Consider the following 19,327-nt stretch of genomic DNA (forward strand, 5'->3'; position numbering starts at 1 on the left):
TACATGAGCACTTTATTCAATCTGTTGTTCCGTTCAAACCATATGGGATATAGCAAGGATTACCTAACTCATTAGTCCAAGACAGCCCCTTTTCAAAAAAAAAATAAAAAATTATTAGTCCAAGACGCTTGAGCTTAGCATAACAATAATTAAAGATAACTTCATATTAATAGAAAGATCATAGTCAAGTGCTTTGGCGAATAATTCGAACAGGCGAATATTTTCGATTTTGATCACACATTCTATAAAAGCCAATTTTTCTTGGCTTGTATCATATTTTGGTGTGTCGAATCTTAACACATATATTTATGTTTATCATTTTTATAACTAAGAAAAAATAAACAATTTAAATTTTCACAAATCCACCAGTATGACAAGAGTAGTTTATCCATGCAGATATAAGTACATGGATGTGGTTATTAGTTATTTACTTATTTTCATGTTAACAAATAAGATAAAGTAATTTAAATTTGCACAAAAGCCCACCAGTATGACAACATGGACAAGAGTAGTTTATTGATCATGCACATAATTACATGGATGGGTAATTGTTTTCATGTGGTTCAGTGGTTCTCGTACAATCCACCATAATTTGTCTGTATAATGTTAGGTATAGTTTTCTTATCTTAGAGCATTATTTATTTTTGTCTCATTCAAATCATATACATACACACACAAATGTTTTATAAACAAGCAAAATGTTTTTGGACAAACTATAAGATATGTCCTAGGTTGTTCAACTAGATTTCTCGTACAGTAGGTCAGTAGCTTACTACATCAATTGGTCAAATCAGAGACAATCACGTGAATTCTGATATTTCTAGGTCAAATTCATAGGTTCGGTTCGGCAATAGTGGTGGTATCACCATTATGAAAACACGTGGATCCTAACCGGTCCGGTGCGATCTCAAAACTAACCCAACTTCAAGATCAGATTCTAGACCGAACAATCTTTAAAGGACTGCCCACTCGATTCGAATGATGTGATCCTACTAAGGATTGTTCCTGATAGGCAAAACGTCGGAGACCAGGTTTAGATCTGAATAGTACCGGCTAGGATCCTAGGATTTGACATGGTACCATTAATGAATACCCAAACATCTCAAATATTTGATTAAAAAAATAATCCGATTTTTAAATTTAAATTTGTTTTTGAATCATCTAAAATATTAAGTGCTCATATACAAGAAACATAAAATACTTAAAACACAATACTAAAATTAACTACAAAATTCAAAATTATAAGTTGGAAAATATATTTTAAACATCAAGAGCCACTAAAGTTCAAAAAAAAAAAAAAATCTAGAGCCATTACAGAGGGAGCTAGATGCAGGGGGTGGACAAAAAACCCAAACCGAACCGAACCGAACCAACCAAACCGAAGTTAAACCGAACCAAACCAAACCGTGCTCTTTATGTAACCCAATTGGTTCATGTTTTACTCAACCCGAACGGTTTGGTTTGGTTTGGGTTTAAACCGAACCAAACCGAACCAAACCGATAATCTAATATATATATAGTAAAAATATATATAATATATATATATATGTATTAACATATTGAAAATTTTAGTTAAAGTTTCGTTTTTCATTTTTTCATAGCTTCCATAACTTTAAAAAAAATTATAAATACGATTCAAATAATACTATTATATATAAAATCATGTAGCATAAGTTTTTATATTCTCACTCTATCGTTTATGAGTTGATTATTTTTTAATAAAACTATAAAACTGATGCCTTCATATTTTATAACCAACCCGAACTACACCAAACCAAACTAGACCATAATAATGTAAACCGAACTAAATCTAAACCAAACCGAACTGAACCGAACCGAATTAAACCCAAACCGAACCCAAACCAAAGCTACTTTGGTTTTAATTGGTTTGAGTTTTATAAAACCCAAATTACCCAAACCAAACCGAACCTAAACCGAACCCGAAACTAAACCGAAATGCCCACCCCTACAGCTAAACCGGTCGGAAATTTAGATCCGAGTAATTGGGCCACTTCAGTAGAGTTTATAATGGGCCGACCTTGTATTTGGGCCTGAATCTTTTGCCACTTTCAAGAAAGAAACACTCTCACTTAAGAGGAGGGTCCTATGCCTTTATGGAGATCGTCATCTTCATTCTCTCTATAGAGATTGATTGAAGGAGAATGGCGATCAGGAAGCTTCTACTTCTATTGAAACCGGTTGATCTGTACCCATTCCTTGAAACAGATGGTGTCTCGCTCATCAAAAATCATCAGGTATCGCCCTCCTCGTGTCATCTTGATTTTGAAGTTTTTCTAGCCAGATCACGTTTATTTCGTTTCGAATCGAATATGTTCGACGTAATTCCTGAGAGAGCATGACCGTAACGTTTTGATAATGTCGTGAAGAGAAACTCTTGTTGGGTCTTGTGAACTCGTATATGTAATAACGTAAATTACAAATCTTTCTGCTTCCTTCGTGTCCCCTTTGAGAAAAAAAGTTTCCATCTTTGGTTCTTCTCAATGTGAAGACAAGATGTGTTAATTACAAAGAACATTGTTGACTCATGTTTTTTTTTTAATGTTGTTTAGGTTCTTCAGTATCTAGAGAGCAGGTGCAAAGTACACAGGGATGCTATAACCTTTTGTCAGGAGATACTAAATAAGAAGCCAGTCGAATGGAAACCCATCTCACGTAATGACTTATCACATCCCATTCGTGATGTTGATATGGTCATCACCGTTGGTGGAGATGGCACCCTCTTGCACGCTAGTCATTTTATAGACGATTCTGTTCATGTTCTTGGAGTCAACTCTGACCCAACACAAGCTCACGAGGTCTTTTAGCCTCTGTTTTTCTCCATGTTCAAGGAATCTCTAGGCCGCTTTTAGACGATTTTTGAGGATTATTGTTTAGGTGGCCGATTTTTTGAACGCCTACACAGTTTTAAAAAAAAATTGTTTTAGAAAAGTCGTTCATTTTAACCAGATTTGCCGATTAGGCCATCTAGACTGGTTTTTCTCATATTACCTGATTGGATTTAGCTTTTCGTAAAGAATGTGGAAACAAGCTAAGTGTGTTGTTTATAATAACTATAGGTGGAAGAACTAAGTGATCAGTTTGACGCTAGTAGAAGCACAGGTCATCTTTGTGCTGCAACAGTTGATAACTTTGAACAGGTGAGTAAAGCTTTGATAGAGGAATAAGCCTATTTGTTTACTTATCGGTTTTGAACATTCAGCTATTTGTTTCACAGGTACTAGATGACATTTTATTTGGCAGAGTAGTTCCTTCCAAAGTATCGAGAATATCAGTAAAGTTAAACTCAGAACCTCTTCTTTCACACGCACTTAATGACATTCTGATCGCACACCCATGCCCTGCCGCTGTTTCAAAGTTCTCGTTCAAGTAAGAGTTTCTTAGAATCACAAAGTATACAATTTTTAGACTAATGTTAAGGAAACTAGGCAGTGGTGGTTAGGCGCCTTATAGAGTATTATTGTTTAGGTGGGCGTCTAGGAATGCCTATACCGGTTTGTTAAAAAAATCGTGTTGTTTGCTGAACTATATGGGCAGCGCCGCTGCCTAAACAGATTTTTAGAACACTGTTTTATACATTAACCTTCTCTAAGTAATTTTATGTACCAATGTTTTCACAACATGCGCAGGATAAAGAACAAAGATTGTGATACCAATCCAAAGACAGTGAACTGCCGCTCGAGCGGTCTAAGAGTCTGCACAGCAGCTGGGTCAACTGCAGCAATGCTGTCAGCAGGTGGGTTCCTGATGCCTATGTTGTCTCGTGATCTACAGTTTATGGTTAGAGAGCCCATCTCTCCCGGTCCAACCCTTTCTCAAATGCATTCAGCGTTTAAACCGGACCAATTCTTGGATGTTAACTGGTATTCAGACCATGGAACTATCTACATCGACGGTTGTCAGGTTAACTACAACGTGCAGCTCGGCGATACAATCGAGATATCATCTGATGCGCCGGTTTTAAACGTGTTCTTGTCTCAAGGCTTTACTCAGATCAGATCAAGGTACTAGAATGCGTTCATTAAAGTTAAAGAGTTGGTGCATTGAGAGACAGCTTTCAACCCACTTGTCTGTAGATAGTTATGGCAAAGGTTCCTTGGACCGAAAGATTCGTTGATTCTTTGATTCAGTAGCTATCTTTCTTGAACCAAGAACGTGGATGTGTCTGATCCTCTTGAATAAAAATAAATTAATCATCTAGAATAATCTCTTTTCTCGTGCAAATTGTTGATTTGGAGAAAGATCTTTTTCAAACTGGGACCTTATTAATGATTGGTTGATTGATTTGTTTATGGCTTGCGTAACCATACGTGTTTGAATATAATGTTGACATTATAAGACTGGATATTTTTCTTTGTAAAAATTTCGTTATCATCCCATAATTATAGTATTTATATATGTAGATTGTATAATGCAAACGGTAGATATTCTGAGCATGAGTACAAGAAAATTCAAGTGATGCAGAGATGTGTTTACTCTGCAAGTTACAGCTAAGATGGTCTCCTGCAATTAAGACACATGTACTTAGACTGCCACGTGTACTCCCAGTGTTCACTCATCAGTCTAAAAAATATCCCCTAGACTCCTTCATATTTTCTTTTCTACCCCACCGCTTATATACTGTGCTTAGACACCCACCACTATTTATTATTTTATTAATCTATTAATTTATATGATACTTTTCCTCAAAGGCCAACGACTAATCTAGAATTCGAATGTACAAATTATTATTTTTATTTTCAAAATGGGATCTTATTAATGATTGGTTGATTAAGATTCTCACTGTTGATTAATTTGTTTATGGCTTGTGTAAGCATACGTGTATGAATATAATCTTGATATTGTAAAATTATTTTTCTTTAGAATCCAAATAAACATTTTTTTTAATCAGGAAGTTATAAATAAATTCATTTTGACCAGAAAAATATTTATCAGAAAATTCTCATACAGACAAATTGGTAGAACGTAAGAGTTTCTTAAAACCATAAACCTCAAAGTCTTGAGGAGACAAATCAAGTCTCCGACAGCGATCCACAAGCGAAACAACAAAATCAAAGAAACGAAAGGATAAGTTTCGTTTTCTCAAGATTTGAATCTTTGGTTTTTTGGATGAAGATACAGTGCAACGTCTGCGAGGCGGCGGAAGCGGCGGTGCTATGTTGCGCCGATGAAGCTGCGTTGTGTTGGGCTTGCGATGAGAAAATTCACGCCGCTAATAAACTCGCTGAAAAACACCAGAGAGTCCCTCTCTCTGTCTCTTCCTCTTCCATACCCAAATGCGACATTTGTCAGGTCTGAACTCATCTCTCTTGCATCTCAAAAGTTTTGAGGCTTTAAGCTCTGACATAAAAGTTTGTCTGAGTTTTTGGCTTTTGTTATAAAAAGTTTGAACCTTTATACGTTTAGAGAGGTCATTGCTCTGTTTAATGTTCTGTTTTATGCTCTGTTTAATGCTCTGTTTCGTGATGTGAACTTGACAGGAAGCTTCTGGATTCTTCTTTTGTCTGCAAGACAGAGCTTTACTATGTCGGAAATGCGATGTGGCAATCCACACTGTGAACCCTCATGTCTCAGCTCACCAGAGGTTTCTTCTGACTGGGATCAGGGTTGGTCTTGAAGCTATAGACACAGGTCCTTCTACAAAATCATCATCACCAGCATCTAATGATGATAAAGCCATGGAGACCAAACAGTTTACATTAACTACATCTGAGCCTCAGAAGATGGACTTTGATCATCATCAGGTGGGTTTACCTGAAACTAAAGTCAGTGATCATGTTTCCACAAAGCTTCCTATTGCAAGCAGTGGATCAGCTACTGGTCAGTGGCAATTAGAGGAGATTTTCGGATTAACTGACTTTGATCAGAGCTATGAATACATGGAGAATAACGGTTCATCATCTAAGGTAAACAATTAGTTATCATTTGTGTGTGTAACAAGCAGTGTTCGTGAAATTATTAGGAGTTAATTAGACGTTTTATATGAGATTATTAACGATTTTTTTAAAGCCTAGATCAATTTTTAAAAAATTGTTTCGCTTAGGTGCGATTTTCTGCTTTGGTAACAAGTAAAGATTGGTCTTCATTTTGGCATTTTTTATCATTTTTTTTTATCAGGCTGATACTAGTAGACGAGGAGATTCAGACAGTTCTTCCGTGATGAGATCTGGAGAAGAAGATGGAGAAGATAACAACAACTGCTTGGGAGGTGAGACATCATGGGCAGTTCCACAGATCCATTCTCCACCAACAGCTTCTGGTCTAAACTGGCCTAAACATTTTGACCATCAGTCAGTGTTTGTTCCGGACATATCTTCTTCAACTCCGTACACCGGCTCATCTCCTAACCAGAGGGTTGGGAAGCGGCGGAGGAGACGGTTCTAAAAACTGCAACGACCATCGGCTGGTCTGATAATAGATGTGAACTATTGTACTGTAGGTGTTGGTATGTGACTTGAAGTTGAGTGTTCATATTTGGAACAAATATATTATATTTGGTGAAAGATTTGTATTGAGATTACAATAATATGTACATGACATCAGTCTTGTAATCATCAAGTAGCTCATTTTGCTAGCTAAATTCTAAATATGTAGTTACAACTTTTTCTTTAAAAAAATGAGAAACAGAACCTCTTGATGCAAACTGTGTTAAGTTTCATTTGCTGCCAGAAGCAGGACCAGACCAATGAGGTGGAAGACGGTCAGAAACAGGCAAACTAGTAGGAGATGTCATAGTTTTGACATTGATGTCAAGAGGATACAACCTATACTTAATGTCAAGCACTCTGCAAATCTTGGCAATCTCTTCAACAAGTTGAGATTTTCTAGCCCATCTCTCTCCCATATCTTGATGATTCATTCTATGCGTTGGCCAAACCGCAATCCTCGCACTGTTCAATGACTCCATGTCTTTGAATACTATCATTGGCGCTGGATACCATGTGAAGTATATAAATACTCTCAATGTAACTATCACAGAGAATGCATGTCATAAGTATACAAATATCCATGTATAAGGCTTGTGATATATGCACGATGTACCATGTGATTCTCTGCTAGATGAGGGTGATTTTCTCAGCTGGAGTAGTAATGTGGATGGAGAATTCAATTCCATCACCCATTTCTGGACTCCGATAATAGTTTCCAATGGATTTAGTCCATAGGAGACTGTTAGGGTACACAACTTTCTGGTTATCAAACCTCAAGAACACAGTTGTTAATATGTTCAACACTTCCACAACCATCTGGAGAAACACACAAAGGAACAATAAGAGTTTTCTTCTAACATTACAATATCAAAAATCAATGTTCTAAAAATTGGTCTTGACAGCGACTAATTAGCCAACCGGAGCTAAACAAAATGATTTTTCTTGATTATTTTTTTCAAAAAAGATCAATGGGCTTAAAAAATCAATCTAAGCGTACGTCTAATTAATAATCTTATATAAAATACCTAGCTGCCACCTAGCTATTTCTTGAACATTGACGAGTTTAAGTTACATGGATTCCATCTATTTCACATCTATCGCCAACATCTAAGGGGTGTATCACACACAAGTAGATGATAGATTTGAATACTGTGTTGAACATGTTTCCAAATATGAAAGCAACAACCACAACTTGCAAGCTCATGCCAACTAGGAACTTGGTGGAAGTGATTCCAAGTATGATAAGCCAAACAAGGAGTATGATGATCCCAACTACGATGTTCACCATTTTGTGAAGCCTGTTCACTGCTGTTTGTTTTTGTGTCGTTGAGGGTCAATGCAAGAGCTCTTCTCTCTCTGAAAGCATTGACCCGTCAACAATGTTTCACTTAATATGTTAAAGCAAGCCTGAGATTTTGAACCGAACCGACTCAGTCGCCGAACTAAATCGAATTTTTAGTTAGTTTGGTTGGAAGTTCGGCTTGATTTGGTTGGTTTTTAATAAAAAAAATAGGTTTTCAGTTTGGTACAGCAATAATTTTCTTCAAAAAATAAAATTATAGCTAGACCATACCAAAACCTGAACTAACCGAAATAACTGAACTAACCATATTTATCTCTAAATTTTTTTAAAAAATTAAACAAAAGTTTAAGGGAAATCAAAAACTTTGGTAGGATTTTAGAAAAATTAACTAACCGAATACCGAACCAAACTTTTGTAACGCCCCGACCCGCCCACGGCTAATGGGCCACCCACGCCCGCTCTCTCGGCCCGTGGGCCCCATCCCGTCTGACGGTCGGTCCGTTAATTTTTCAAAGGCTCGAAATCATTGTTTACTGACCCTGCAATCACCACCCGACCTTTCCCCATGCTTTGGCCTCACTCGCACGCTATCGCGAATCACTTCCCGATAGGTCACCCATCCTTCCACTACTCCAGGTCAAGCACGCTTAACTCTGGAGTTCTTTCAGGATGTGTTCCGGAAAAGGTAAGTCAACTTTGGTGACATAGGTAGCCAAATCAATTCTCTTAAGCCTTTTCACATATCACAACTCGGGATGTTACAATTCACCCCCTCTCAAAGAATGCAACGTCCTCGTTGCGCCCACGACAGGTCTCAAGACGCCTCTCGGGTCAGAACCGAGATGGCTAACCAGCTCTGATACCACTGATAACGCCCCGACCCGCCCACGGCTAATGGGCCACCCACGCCCGCTCTCTCGGCCCGTGGGCCCCATCCCGTCTGACGGTCGGTCCGTTAATTTTCCAAAGGCTCGAAATCATTGTTTACTGACCCTGCAATCACCACCCGACCTTTCCCCATGCTTTGGCCTCACTCGCACGCTATCGCGAATCACTTCCCGATAGGTCACCCATCCTTCCACTACTCCAGGTCAAGCACGCTTAACTCTGGAGTTCTTTCAGGATGTGTTCCGAAAAAGGTAAGTCAACTTTGGTGACATAGGTAGCCAAATCAATTCTCTTAAGCCTTTTCACATATCACAACTCGGGATGTTACAATTCACCCCCTCTCAAAGAACGCAACGTCCTCGTTGCGCCCCACGACAGGTCTCAAGACGCCTCTCGGGTCAGAACCGAGATGGCTAACCAGCTCTGATACCACTTATAACGCCCCGACCCGCCCACGGCTAATGGGCCACCCACGCCCGCTCTCTCGGCCCGTGGGCCCCATCCCGTCTGACGGTCGGTCCGTTAATTTTCCAAAGGCTCGAAATCATTGTTTACTGACCCTGCAATCACCACCCGACCTTTCCCCATGCTTTGGCCTCACTCGCACGCTATCGCGAATCACTTCCCGATAGGTCACCCATCCTTCCACTACTCCAGGTCAAGCACGCTTAACTCTGGAGTTCTTTCAGGATGTGTTCCAGAAAAGGTAAGTCAACTTTGGTGACATAGGTAGCTAAATCAATTCTCTTAAACCTTTTCACATATCACAACTCGGGATGTTACAACTTTATTTCGGGCTAAATAGGAAAATTTATGTCAAACTGCACCACCCGAAAATAGAAATACCCAAACCCGAACTCTCGTGCCTATTTTAAGTTCATCGTCCAAACTTACTTACCACCCAGTTCTTGAGAGATGATTTACTGATCCGTAACGATAAAGTTTCAAAGCATAATCGCAGTTGATTTATGTTAGTGCGAGACTGTCACTGTGAGTGTTGCTTTGAGTTTCAGATAGAGAACAAGCGATTGACATACACGCGTGTGGTAATGTCAGCTGTGTATTGGATGTTACGGCCCATGGGCCATTGTTCTGGACCACAGTTTATCATAGAAATCCTATTTTTTTATCTCGTTTACATCACAATCGTATTGGGCTAGATTCGGAGCTCCAAACGAGTCGGATTCTGAACCCGTTTATATTACCTTTCTCGTCCTATAAATTATCTTATTTACACTTATTGCCACCACTGTTATTGTCTGAACTGAACCGAAGAACACAATCTTATCCATTACATCGAAAGAGCACAGAAGAACAACAATGGCGATTCTCTGTTCGTCTTCGGCAGTTATACTCCCTTCTTCTTCTTCGGTGAAAACCTCCGGATGTAACAGAAGGTCTTCGTTCTTAGGCTTCTCTCTAAATGCTATCTCAAAGCCGCCGGTTCGAGTCGCCACTAACGCGAACACGAAGAGGGGAGTGCAGGTGAAGTGCGAAGCCGAGCAGACAACTACTACTTCCCTCGTTCCTGCAAACCAACGGTGGATGTTCGACGAAGAGGAAGCAAATGGCCCTGTAACGATCTTTTTTCTCTCTATCTAGCTCGTTCTTGCTTTAGCTTCAACGCTTTTGTTATTCACATCTCTTAATCATTGTTTTGTATAAGTATATGTGCATCAGATAGTTAAAACAGATTAGAAAGTTTGATTTTTTTTTTCTTCTTCTTGATTCGTAAAGTGTGAACCTTTACTTTCTTCACATTGTGTTTATAGGACATCTGGAACACAACATGGTACCCAAAGGCTTCAGACCATGTGAACACGGACAAGCCCTGGTATGTGGTCGATGCAACCGACAAGATTCTGGGAAGGTTAGCATCAACCATTGCTAATCACATCCGTGGGAAGAACCTTGCCTCCTACACTCCCAGTGTCGACATGGGAGCCTTTGTCATTGTGGTGAATGCTGAGAAAGTGGCTGTGTCTGGAAAGAAAAGGAACCAAAAGCTGTACAGGAGGCATTCAGGACGACCTGGCGGCATGACAGTGGAAACCTTTGATCAGTTGCAGCAGAGAATCCCTGAGAGAATCATTGAGCATGCTGTTCGTGGAATGCTCCCAAAGGGACGGCTTGGGAGAGCTTTGTTCAATCACCTGAAGGTGTACAAAGGCCCAGACCATCCTCATGAGGCACAGAAGCCGCTTGATCTGCCTATCAGGGACAAGAGAATACAGCTGCAGAAATAGATAACACCATGGAGTATATCTACTAAGCTCCAGTTTTTTACTTCTCGGGTTTGTGTAGTTTCTTCATCTCAAAACCAGAGGGGAGACTTTGAAGATTCTTGATTCTGTTGCCTGCAACTATCAACTCTATGCTATAAAGTTTTTTAGTGTGAATTTTTTTTTTGCTGCTAACTATCTTAATGATATAATTTGGCTACCGCAACATCATAAGCCACTATCTTGGATGGTACTAGAGTAAGAGTCTCGAACTCTCCAGGAGATTACTGGACTGATAGCTTCTTTTCTTATGCATAAGCATTTGCAATTACAGAGATTCATTATATATAGAAAATAAATTCCTAAGATTATTGAAGAAAAATGACAAATCTCCCTGGTTCTCTAGGCCCTTCTGTTTCAAGTATTATCTCATGTATATGTAACGAATTAAGAATGACTGATCAAACTCCATTGTGCATATAACCTGCACCAAAATCCATGATAAAGCATCAAATTCCTAAAATATATTGGCCAGAATAACATTAAAATCCTTGTCAATGAGATCACAACAGAGTTATTAAGTAAAACCCACTCATCTACTTATATTGTATATCCATATGTATTTTTTTTTTTTTGACAGCAAAAACTATTTACAGACTCAACTTGACTCTGTAAACCAAATCGGTAACTCCACATCCATGTGAACGACGAAAGACGGTTGTTTCCTAGCACTGCGTGCTAAGCTATCCGCCCGTAGGTTCTCCATCCGTGGTACATGAATGATGTTTGAGTTGAAGAAACTTCTTTTTAAGAGCTTAATGTCTTCCAGATAGCTTTCAAATGCTGGCCATTCTTCTGGTTCCGAAACCATCTTCACCAATTGAGAACAATCCGTTGCAAACGTCACATGAAACTGTCTTAAATTCTTCATACATTCCATTGTCCAAATTAAGGCTTCCACCTCCGAATGAAGAGGTGATACACATGCCCTTACATTCCTTGCCCCTAATAAACCATCAAAACCCGGTAAAGTGCTATACCATCCTTGCCCTGAAAATAAATCCTTATCTTTCCATGATCCATCTATGAAACACTATCTTCCTGACGTCGCTAATGTGGAAGTGATCTGTACCTGATTCCCCCTCCGTGGATCATTTACTACATGTGCCTCAGCCCAGAGTGATATTAATATGTACATTCTTGTTAAAGATTTGTATGATCTAATAAGCGGCCAATACAAAAAATCATTTTACTAAATTGGTTGAAACCAGTAGATCATATATACAAGAAATTTTGACATATGAAAAAAGAAAAAAAAACTAATGGTCTTGTCCACACAGAAACAGTAGAGATAACTTTAGCGAAACATTAACAATACCATGATATTAGAGTCTAAGGTAAATAACTAGTTCATATATATGTATATTAGTAGGTGGACTTCAAAAAGTTTTTATGATACCATAACACTTCTCATAATTAAAAAAAAAATATTGTCAATTGTGTTCATTATTAGCTTTGTGAAGCCACGATGAACAAGTTAAAAGCAAAATGCAAACCAAAACAACCTAAAACCCTAAGAACAGCATTAATGGGGATGCTTAGAGAGGGAGCTTAGCAAAAAAATCTATACTATACTAAAAGGAGGATATAAGCTCCTCTTAGAGTGTTCACGTAGGCACAAAAAATCGTCCAATCAGACCGTCTGAAGTTGCCAGATTATTTCATTTATGTTTTCGTAAAAAATGAAAAAACAATGCAAAGGAAAGGATCGAACCCGGGTTAGTATGACATAAATATAGGTCAAATACCACTAAGCCATTGAAACTTTCTTGGACACATATACAAGAATCACTAAATATGTAATCATAAACTCTTATGTACATTTACAATAATATGAATTCAACTTTCAAGACTCCGATACTTTATTTTGTAAAAAAAAATAAGTAAGTGACTAAGCTAATATATTCTTTGAAAGTGTGAGAACATTGACAAATATGAAAAATCATAGATTTTTGTTTTTGTGACAAAGTTAAGAATTTTGTAAAAGTAAGTTTAACATATAAATTTTCGTGACAAATATGAAAAAGCATAGATTCTTGTACAATTTTGACAAAACAATTCAAAACATAGTTCTCTAATGTGTTAATAAAATATTATTTAATGGTGCAATAATTAAATATATCAATTCAATAAATTATATAATTTATAAACAAAACAATAACACAACAAATTTTGAAACATTTGTTTAACCTATTGATTTCTTTTCATGAGAATCCAACTAAACAAGATAAAAAACAATTAGATTTATTTAGTTACCATTTTATTCAATTTTGAATAATTTCAAATTGTAATAATGTATCTTTTTGAAGTTACAAAAAATAATGTTCTTTCTTTGTTACACTAGCATTATATATAGATTTCATATACACAAATAAATATAATATAACAACATAAGCTTGTTTTCCCCGATTCATATGAAAGCTTTTTAAGTTATCCACCAAAGCAAATTAATTAAATCAATCAAATTATTAGATTACAACAAATTAATATATAATTTTATTTTAAATTAAATTATTTAAAAAATATATTTTCATTAAAAACAAAATACTAAATAAGTAAAACTGATTTGATGGTAATTTTTATGACATATATATTATGTGAAAGAAATATAAGCTTAATATGGAAAAAAATCTTAAATACAAAAAAACTCTAAAATTAACAAAAAAAACTAATAAAAATTAAACTATGATATCAATTGAAAGCTTCTTAGACAATATTAATAAAATATTCAAGCAATAATTAGATAAATTTGATTTTTTTTCAGTCAAAAGTTTATTATTAATTAGCCTCAATTATTTCAAGATGTTTAAGAAATGATTGACTTAAATGATATATGAACTATGAATAGTAGTACTTTGTAAAGCTGACTTATATAACACATCTGCACATCATTTCCAGTCTTTTTTGATGCCTAAATTCAATTTCTCCAGAGCAGTTATTCCACAAAGATATCGTATGAGATATTGTTTTGATATTCAGATTTGTTTCTTGACTGTTAAGAAGATTGATAACTGTAAAAATTTCTCTTTCGAATATTATATGTCTATAACCGAATCCCCAACATGAGACAACTTTGTTTAAAAAGTAAATATTTTTGTTTTTCTTATATTATATAATAAATATATATTATTTACTGATATTAAAAATATAGTTATTCATCTATCACAAATATCTATGCCAATATGTGAATCAAGTACAACAATCAAACAACATAATAATTTCCACAAAGAAAATTTAAAAAATATATTTATGTTAGGTAGTCTTATTTTATATTCTTTAAATAATGTAATACAATATTATGCATTATTTTTTTAGAATTGAGAAATACATATATATTAGTTAGACAAATTAAGCTATAATTAGATAAATTTGATTTTTTTTTGCCAGCCAAAAGTTTATTATTAATTAGCATCAGTTATTTCAAGATGTTTAAGAAAGGATGGACAAAAAAATAGGATTGACATAAATGATATATGAACTATGAATAGTATTTTGTAAAGCTGACTTAGATAACACATCTGCACATCCATTTCCAGTCTTTTTTGATGCATAAATTCAATTTCTTCAGAGCAGTTATTCCACAAAGAGATCGTATGAGATATTGTTTTGATATTCAGATTTGTTTCTTAACTATTAAGAAGATTGATAACTGTAAAAATGTCTCATTCGAATATGATATGTCTATAACCGAGTCCCCAACATAAGACAAGTTTGTTTTAAAAGTAAATAATTTTATTTTTTTATATTATATAATAAATATATATTATTTATTGATAATAAAATTATAGTTATTCATCTATCACAAATAACTATGCAAATATGTGAATCAAGTACAACAATCAAACAACATAATGATTTCCACAAAGAAAATTTAAAAATATATATTTATGTTATGTAGTTTTATTTTATATTCTTTAAATAATATAATACAATATTATACATTATTTTTTTAGAATTGAGAAATACATATAATATTTTATCTGCGCGTAGCGCGGTTAAAAATCTAGTTAATATATAATAGTGGGTAGGATCCACTCAAAAATTAAGCACCTATGCTTCTACTGCCTAATTAAGCACCGGTGTTAACCCTGTTTCGCGGATCCCACTGACACGTGGCTGCCGCGATTGGTTCGTTTTTAATTTTTTTTTTAAATCAGAGAAAGAAAAAAATTAAGCACTCCAATTTGAGTGCTAGGGTTAATGGTGCTCTAAACGGGATTAATATAGATAGAAATCAAAATACCAAAAACATAAAAGTCAAAGAATGAATCGAAAACGTAAGAGATAAATTCGGTGACTGAAGGATTAGAAAAGGGATTAAGTTTTAGTTTGACCTATTGAAAGCTTTAAAGAATAACTAAAAGTTGATAAAAAGGGGTGGGATAACAAAAGAAAGACAAACATGGTGATAAGAGAAAAAACTTGGGATAAAACCTAAACCCGCGAATTCTAAGTTCGAATTTTACCATGAATTATTAACGTTTTGGGTAAACAAACATAGTCATGTCTAGGCTTTATTAAAAAAAACCCTGGAAAAAAAAAACAAAAACAAAGACATCTAGATGTATATTAGGTAGGTCCTCAGAAGAGAAGAAGATCTTTCCACCTAGTTAGGATTTTTTTTATCTGCAGGAGGAGGATGAAGCATATAAATATCGAGACTGTTTTTATTGCTATTCCAGAAGAGTCCAATCTTTTGTCCTTCCTTCCAACCTCTCCTATTGACAAATTCTCTAATCCATCCACCGTTTAAAACATAGCTTCCTGTTGTGTTTACCATTCTCTTTAGAACAAGCACATGCTCAGTGTCTGAGTTGCGGTCGCACACTCTAATCATGACTCCTTCGCCTGCTTGGATTGCTATATTGTTTTCTTCAGACAGATGACTCAAGATGTGGTTCTCGGCGTCGCTTCTTTGCAGCATAAGTCGGCTTTGACTACCGACATCACTTGCAGATAGTGTCTTCACGAAGGTATACGGGGGCATGTTGAGATCGAAATCCATAAAAACGCTCGTTGGCTTCTCTTCTTTTTTTTCTTTGTTTGAGAAGAAAAGTGTGTGTTGAGAGTTGTTTATAAAGAGATATGTAAACCCTTAACTGATTTCTAACAGGAGTGTACGTCCACTTCCTATCATGAATTGGTTTTATATATATAGATTTACATGGCAAAATCCTTAACTATAAATTTATTTATATGACGGTTTGGCTTTTTAATGCATTTTTTTCCTTTTTTGAGCAGCCTTGCATTTTTTTTAAATGATAATTCTCGTTATAAAAAATCAAGTAATCTTTATTTGGATAACTATGTGTTTTGTCCGCGATGCGGGCTTAAACATTTTCATAATTTTTGAAAAGTTTTTTGTACATGATATTCATTATACTAAAATAAATCTTAAAATAACTTAATATTATATAATTAAAAAAATTATTTGATTAATATTTAATTATATAATTTATGTTTTAACTTTTTACTAAAATACTTTTTCAGATAACAATACAATATATATATAGAAATTATATTTTTTAATTATATTTTTATATTTTGGATAATTCAATATTCTATTTTAATTATATAATTAAGAATTTATTTGATTAATATTTAGTTATATAATTCATGTTTTTAACTTTTTATATATAATTCATGTTTTTAACTTTTTACTAAAAGACTTTTTCAGATAACAATACAATATATACAAAAATTATCTCTTTTTAAAATTATATTATCAGATTTTGGATAATTCTTACTATTATTAATTTTAATCAATTATCTAATCAAATAAATTAAAATTTCGTTTTTATTTTTTTTAATTTAGTTGTACATTTTATTCATTAAGGGTACAAACGATATTAACCATTCTAACGATATTAACGTGGGAGCTCGATTCCAAAATTTTACTTCGCAAATAATAGTATAGATAGATAGATAGATGAAATTATTATTATTATTGGAGAAATTAGGTGAAATCAATTAAAACTTAAGCATCTAATATTTATATCTATATGTTGAATCGTAAAGTCCAATCATACAGATACAGAAGAACTCACGTTGGTTATTTGTTTGTTTTTCATATGCTATTTTTCCTTTTTTGAACAACGTCGCAATTTTTCCCTTATATCTGTTTCACTAGTAACAAAAAACAAGTATACTCATGCATGGCTTTTAGGCTTTTAGCAAAGAGTTAATAAACGAGAGTTCTAGGTAGGTGTGTCCAATCTGGATATAGGTTCGTTTCCGTTTGGTTTTTCAGTTTTTTGGTAATTCAGTTTATAAGAAATAGGTACCATGTTATAACCATATCAAATTTGGTTTGGTTCGGTTTAGATATTGTCGGTTTTTGGTTTATTCAGTTTTATACCAAAAAATCGTAAATATATTTATCTTTTATAAGATTTTGTGAATTTTACTTTATATGATAAGATATCAGCTTTATAACATGAAGATATTTCAGTTTTTAAATAGAATATGTTTTCTTTTTTTCTTTAACTATTTAAAATGATTAGTAAAAATATTAAGTTAATAATAATAATAGTTTTTATAGAATAATAATGAGAAAAATTAGTAATCCATAATATTATTAAATAACTAAATATTAGCACACATACTTGTCAACAAAAAGTAAAAAATTATTTTATGTTTAATTTCATAAAAATTTAAAATAAATTAATTTTAACAAAAAATAAAATATTAAATTACTGAAATCAAAATTTTAAGTATGAAGATCATATCTATAAAATAAATTTTATGTATATATCGTTAATTATATTATATGATCTACATATAATTATGCTACTATATTTTAATTGATTGGTTTATTCGGTTTGATAGGTTTATATACCAAACTATTTCCATATTCTGCGGTTTCTTAAAAACAATATCCATTTGGTATATTCCGTATTACCATATTCTGAATATTCGGCATTACTAAATACAAATCACTTTTTCTATTTCGGTTTGGTACGGTTTTAATTGGTTTGGTTAAACCAGATTGAACAGCCCTAGTTCTAGGTTGAGAAGTTAATGTCTCTTACTATACAATCCTTTTCTGACTGAAAATAGTAACTGAGGTAGTCTGGGATGAGACAGACACAAACGCAAATAAGAAAGAAGAGAATGATCTAGTAGGAAGTTAAATGATGGCCAAAGCGTAAAGGCTATGTTACTTGAGATGACCTAACCAATGTTGTAATAACTATCTAACAATCTTAAATGTCCATTCCTAATTGGTGAGGGCGGTTGCTCAGAAAGAATATTTATTTATCTATCTATTTATCTATATATCTTATATATTAAAAGAGAAGTCACAATTTTTTTCATATGTGAATTTTTAAATTGGACATTCTCCTAGATAATTACTTTAATGAAATTTTCTATTTGCATAATAATATCATAACAATAATTGTGGTTACATTTTAGTCTTTTCTTTTCCTAAATAACTAAGTAAATGTATGGTTAATGAGATCTTTTCCTGATTTCCTTCCTAAACATATGCTTCTTTTTTTTAACATGTGATATTTTTCTAATTTAATTTCAGCTATTTAATTAAAAAGGAACATTAGAAACCGTATTCTTTCATCTAGAGTTCAAGAGAGCTATAATACACATTATTCATATAGACATGATTTTAATATCTTCATTTTTTTATTTGAAATACAAATAAATATTTTTAAGAAAATTCTATCAAAATACTTTTAAAAAGAATTCAGAATCATTTAAAATTTTACTTAAAATAAGTACTTAGTTCAAATTTTTACATATAATAAACTTTAATTAGAAATTAAAATTTAATTTAGTTTTCATTTATTAGCAAAAAATTAAAATTATAAAAAATATTATTAAATATATTTTAATGGTAATGAAAATTTAAATGATTAATTTTCTAAAATACATTTTGCAAAGATTTTAAAAATTATTTTATTAGATAGATCCATTTCTATTTCCAATTAAAAAATAAAAACTATTTTGCCCAAATTAGTGTATTTCAAGTAATTTCTCAAATAAGATCACTACTACAAAATTATTTTGAAGTACAATATATTGTAGCTAATTTTTCTTAAAAAATATTGTTTTTACCAGTATCTCAAAAAACAGTTATTGAAGTTAAATTAAATTGGATCTACATAAAAAAAAGCATTTTTCATAAAAAATATATTATGTATAATAGTATTGCACCATAATAATATAAAATAGTATTGTTACATAATAATTTTTACATAAATAAAAAATTTACAAAATTTATAGTAATAATATATAAGTCACATAAACATAGGTATTATAGAAATATAACACTAAATTACACCAAGTTTTTGATAAATTTGTTATATAAATTTAAAATATTTTAGCTTAGAAAGGAAAAAAACCCGCACGGATGTGCGGGTCAAGATCTTGTATTCTATTAAAACTGAAGT

At 33.6% G+C, this 19,327-nt stretch overlaps 3 protein-coding genes across 3 annotated transcripts; all 3 read left to right on the forward strand.

Annotated features, from left to right (window-relative positions):
* The first annotated feature begins 2,107 nt into the window (after positions 1 to 2,107).
* Positions 2,108 to 4,792, forward strand: LOC106397913 (NADH kinase-like). Its single transcript, XM_013838548.3, has 6 exons — positions 2,108 to 2,255; positions 2,571 to 2,816; positions 3,078 to 3,158; positions 3,236 to 3,387; positions 3,648 to 4,022; positions 4,422 to 4,792. The coding sequence occupies exons 1-6, from the start codon at positions 2,163 to 2,165 to the stop codon at positions 4,510 to 4,512; spliced, it is 1,038 nt and encodes a 345-aa protein (XP_013694002.2). The 5' UTR covers positions 2,108 to 2,162; the 3' UTR covers positions 4,513 to 4,792.
* Positions 4,793 to 4,953: 161 nt separating this feature from the next.
* Positions 4,954 to 6,620, forward strand: LOC106397923 (B-box zinc finger protein 22). Its single transcript, XM_013838558.3, has 3 exons — positions 4,954 to 5,310; positions 5,499 to 5,924; positions 6,136 to 6,620. Exons 1-3 carry the CDS (start codon positions 5,128 to 5,130, stop codon positions 6,400 to 6,402), a joined length of 876 nt encoding a protein of 291 aa, XP_013694012.2. The 5' UTR covers positions 4,954 to 5,127; the 3' UTR covers positions 6,403 to 6,620.
* A 3,247-nt stretch (positions 6,621 to 9,867) lies between these two features.
* On the forward strand, positions 9,868 to 11,036 carry LOC106440330 (50S ribosomal protein L13, chloroplastic-like). Its single transcript, XM_013881972.3, has 2 exons — positions 9,868 to 10,212; positions 10,410 to 11,036. Exons 1-2 carry the CDS (start codon positions 9,958 to 9,960, stop codon positions 10,881 to 10,883), a joined length of 729 nt encoding a protein of 242 aa, XP_013737426.1. The 5' UTR covers positions 9,868 to 9,957; the 3' UTR covers positions 10,884 to 11,036.
* Positions 11,037 to 19,327: the final 8,291 nt, after the last annotated feature.

Source organism: Brassica napus, unplaced genomic scaffold (assembly GCF_020379485.1).
Source record: "Brassica napus cultivar Da-Ae unplaced genomic scaffold, Da-Ae ScsIHWf_3070;HRSCAF=3881, whole genome shotgun sequence".
Taxonomy (NCBI): domain Eukaryota; kingdom Viridiplantae; phylum Streptophyta; class Magnoliopsida; order Brassicales; family Brassicaceae; genus Brassica; species Brassica napus.

Excerpts from the sequence above, each read along its gene's own strand:
- LOC106397913 (XM_013838548.3), top strand. The coding sequence starts at position 2,163 with ATGGCGATCAGGAAGCTTCTACTTCTATTGAAACCGGTTGATCTGTAC. Across the intron at positions 3,388-3,647 it reads GTTTCAAAGTTCTCGTTCAA|GATAAAGAACAAAGATTGTG; the intron begins GTAAGAGTTTCT and ends CAACATGCGCAG. Across the intron at positions 4,023-4,421 it reads TTTACTCAGATCAGATCAAG|ATTGTATAATGCAAACGGTA; the intron begins GTACTAGAATGC and ends TTATATATGTAG.
- LOC106397923 (XM_013838558.3), top strand. The coding sequence starts at position 5,128 with ATGAAGATACAGTGCAACGTCTGCGAGGCGGCGGAAGCGGCGGTGCTA. Across the intron at positions 5,311-5,498 it reads CCAAATGCGACATTTGTCAG|GAAGCTTCTGGATTCTTCTT; the intron begins GTCTGAACTCAT and ends TGAACTTGACAG. Across the intron at positions 5,925-6,135 it reads ATAACGGTTCATCATCTAAG|GCTGATACTAGTAGACGAGG; the intron begins GTAAACAATTAG and ends TTTTTTTATCAG.
- LOC106440330 (XM_013881972.3), top strand. The coding sequence starts at position 9,958 with ATGGCGATTCTCTGTTCGTCTTCGGCAGTTATACTCCCTTCTTCTTCT. Across the intron at positions 10,213-10,409 it reads AAGAGGAAGCAAATGGCCCT|GACATCTGGAACACAACATG; the intron begins GTAACGATCTTT and ends TTGTGTTTATAG.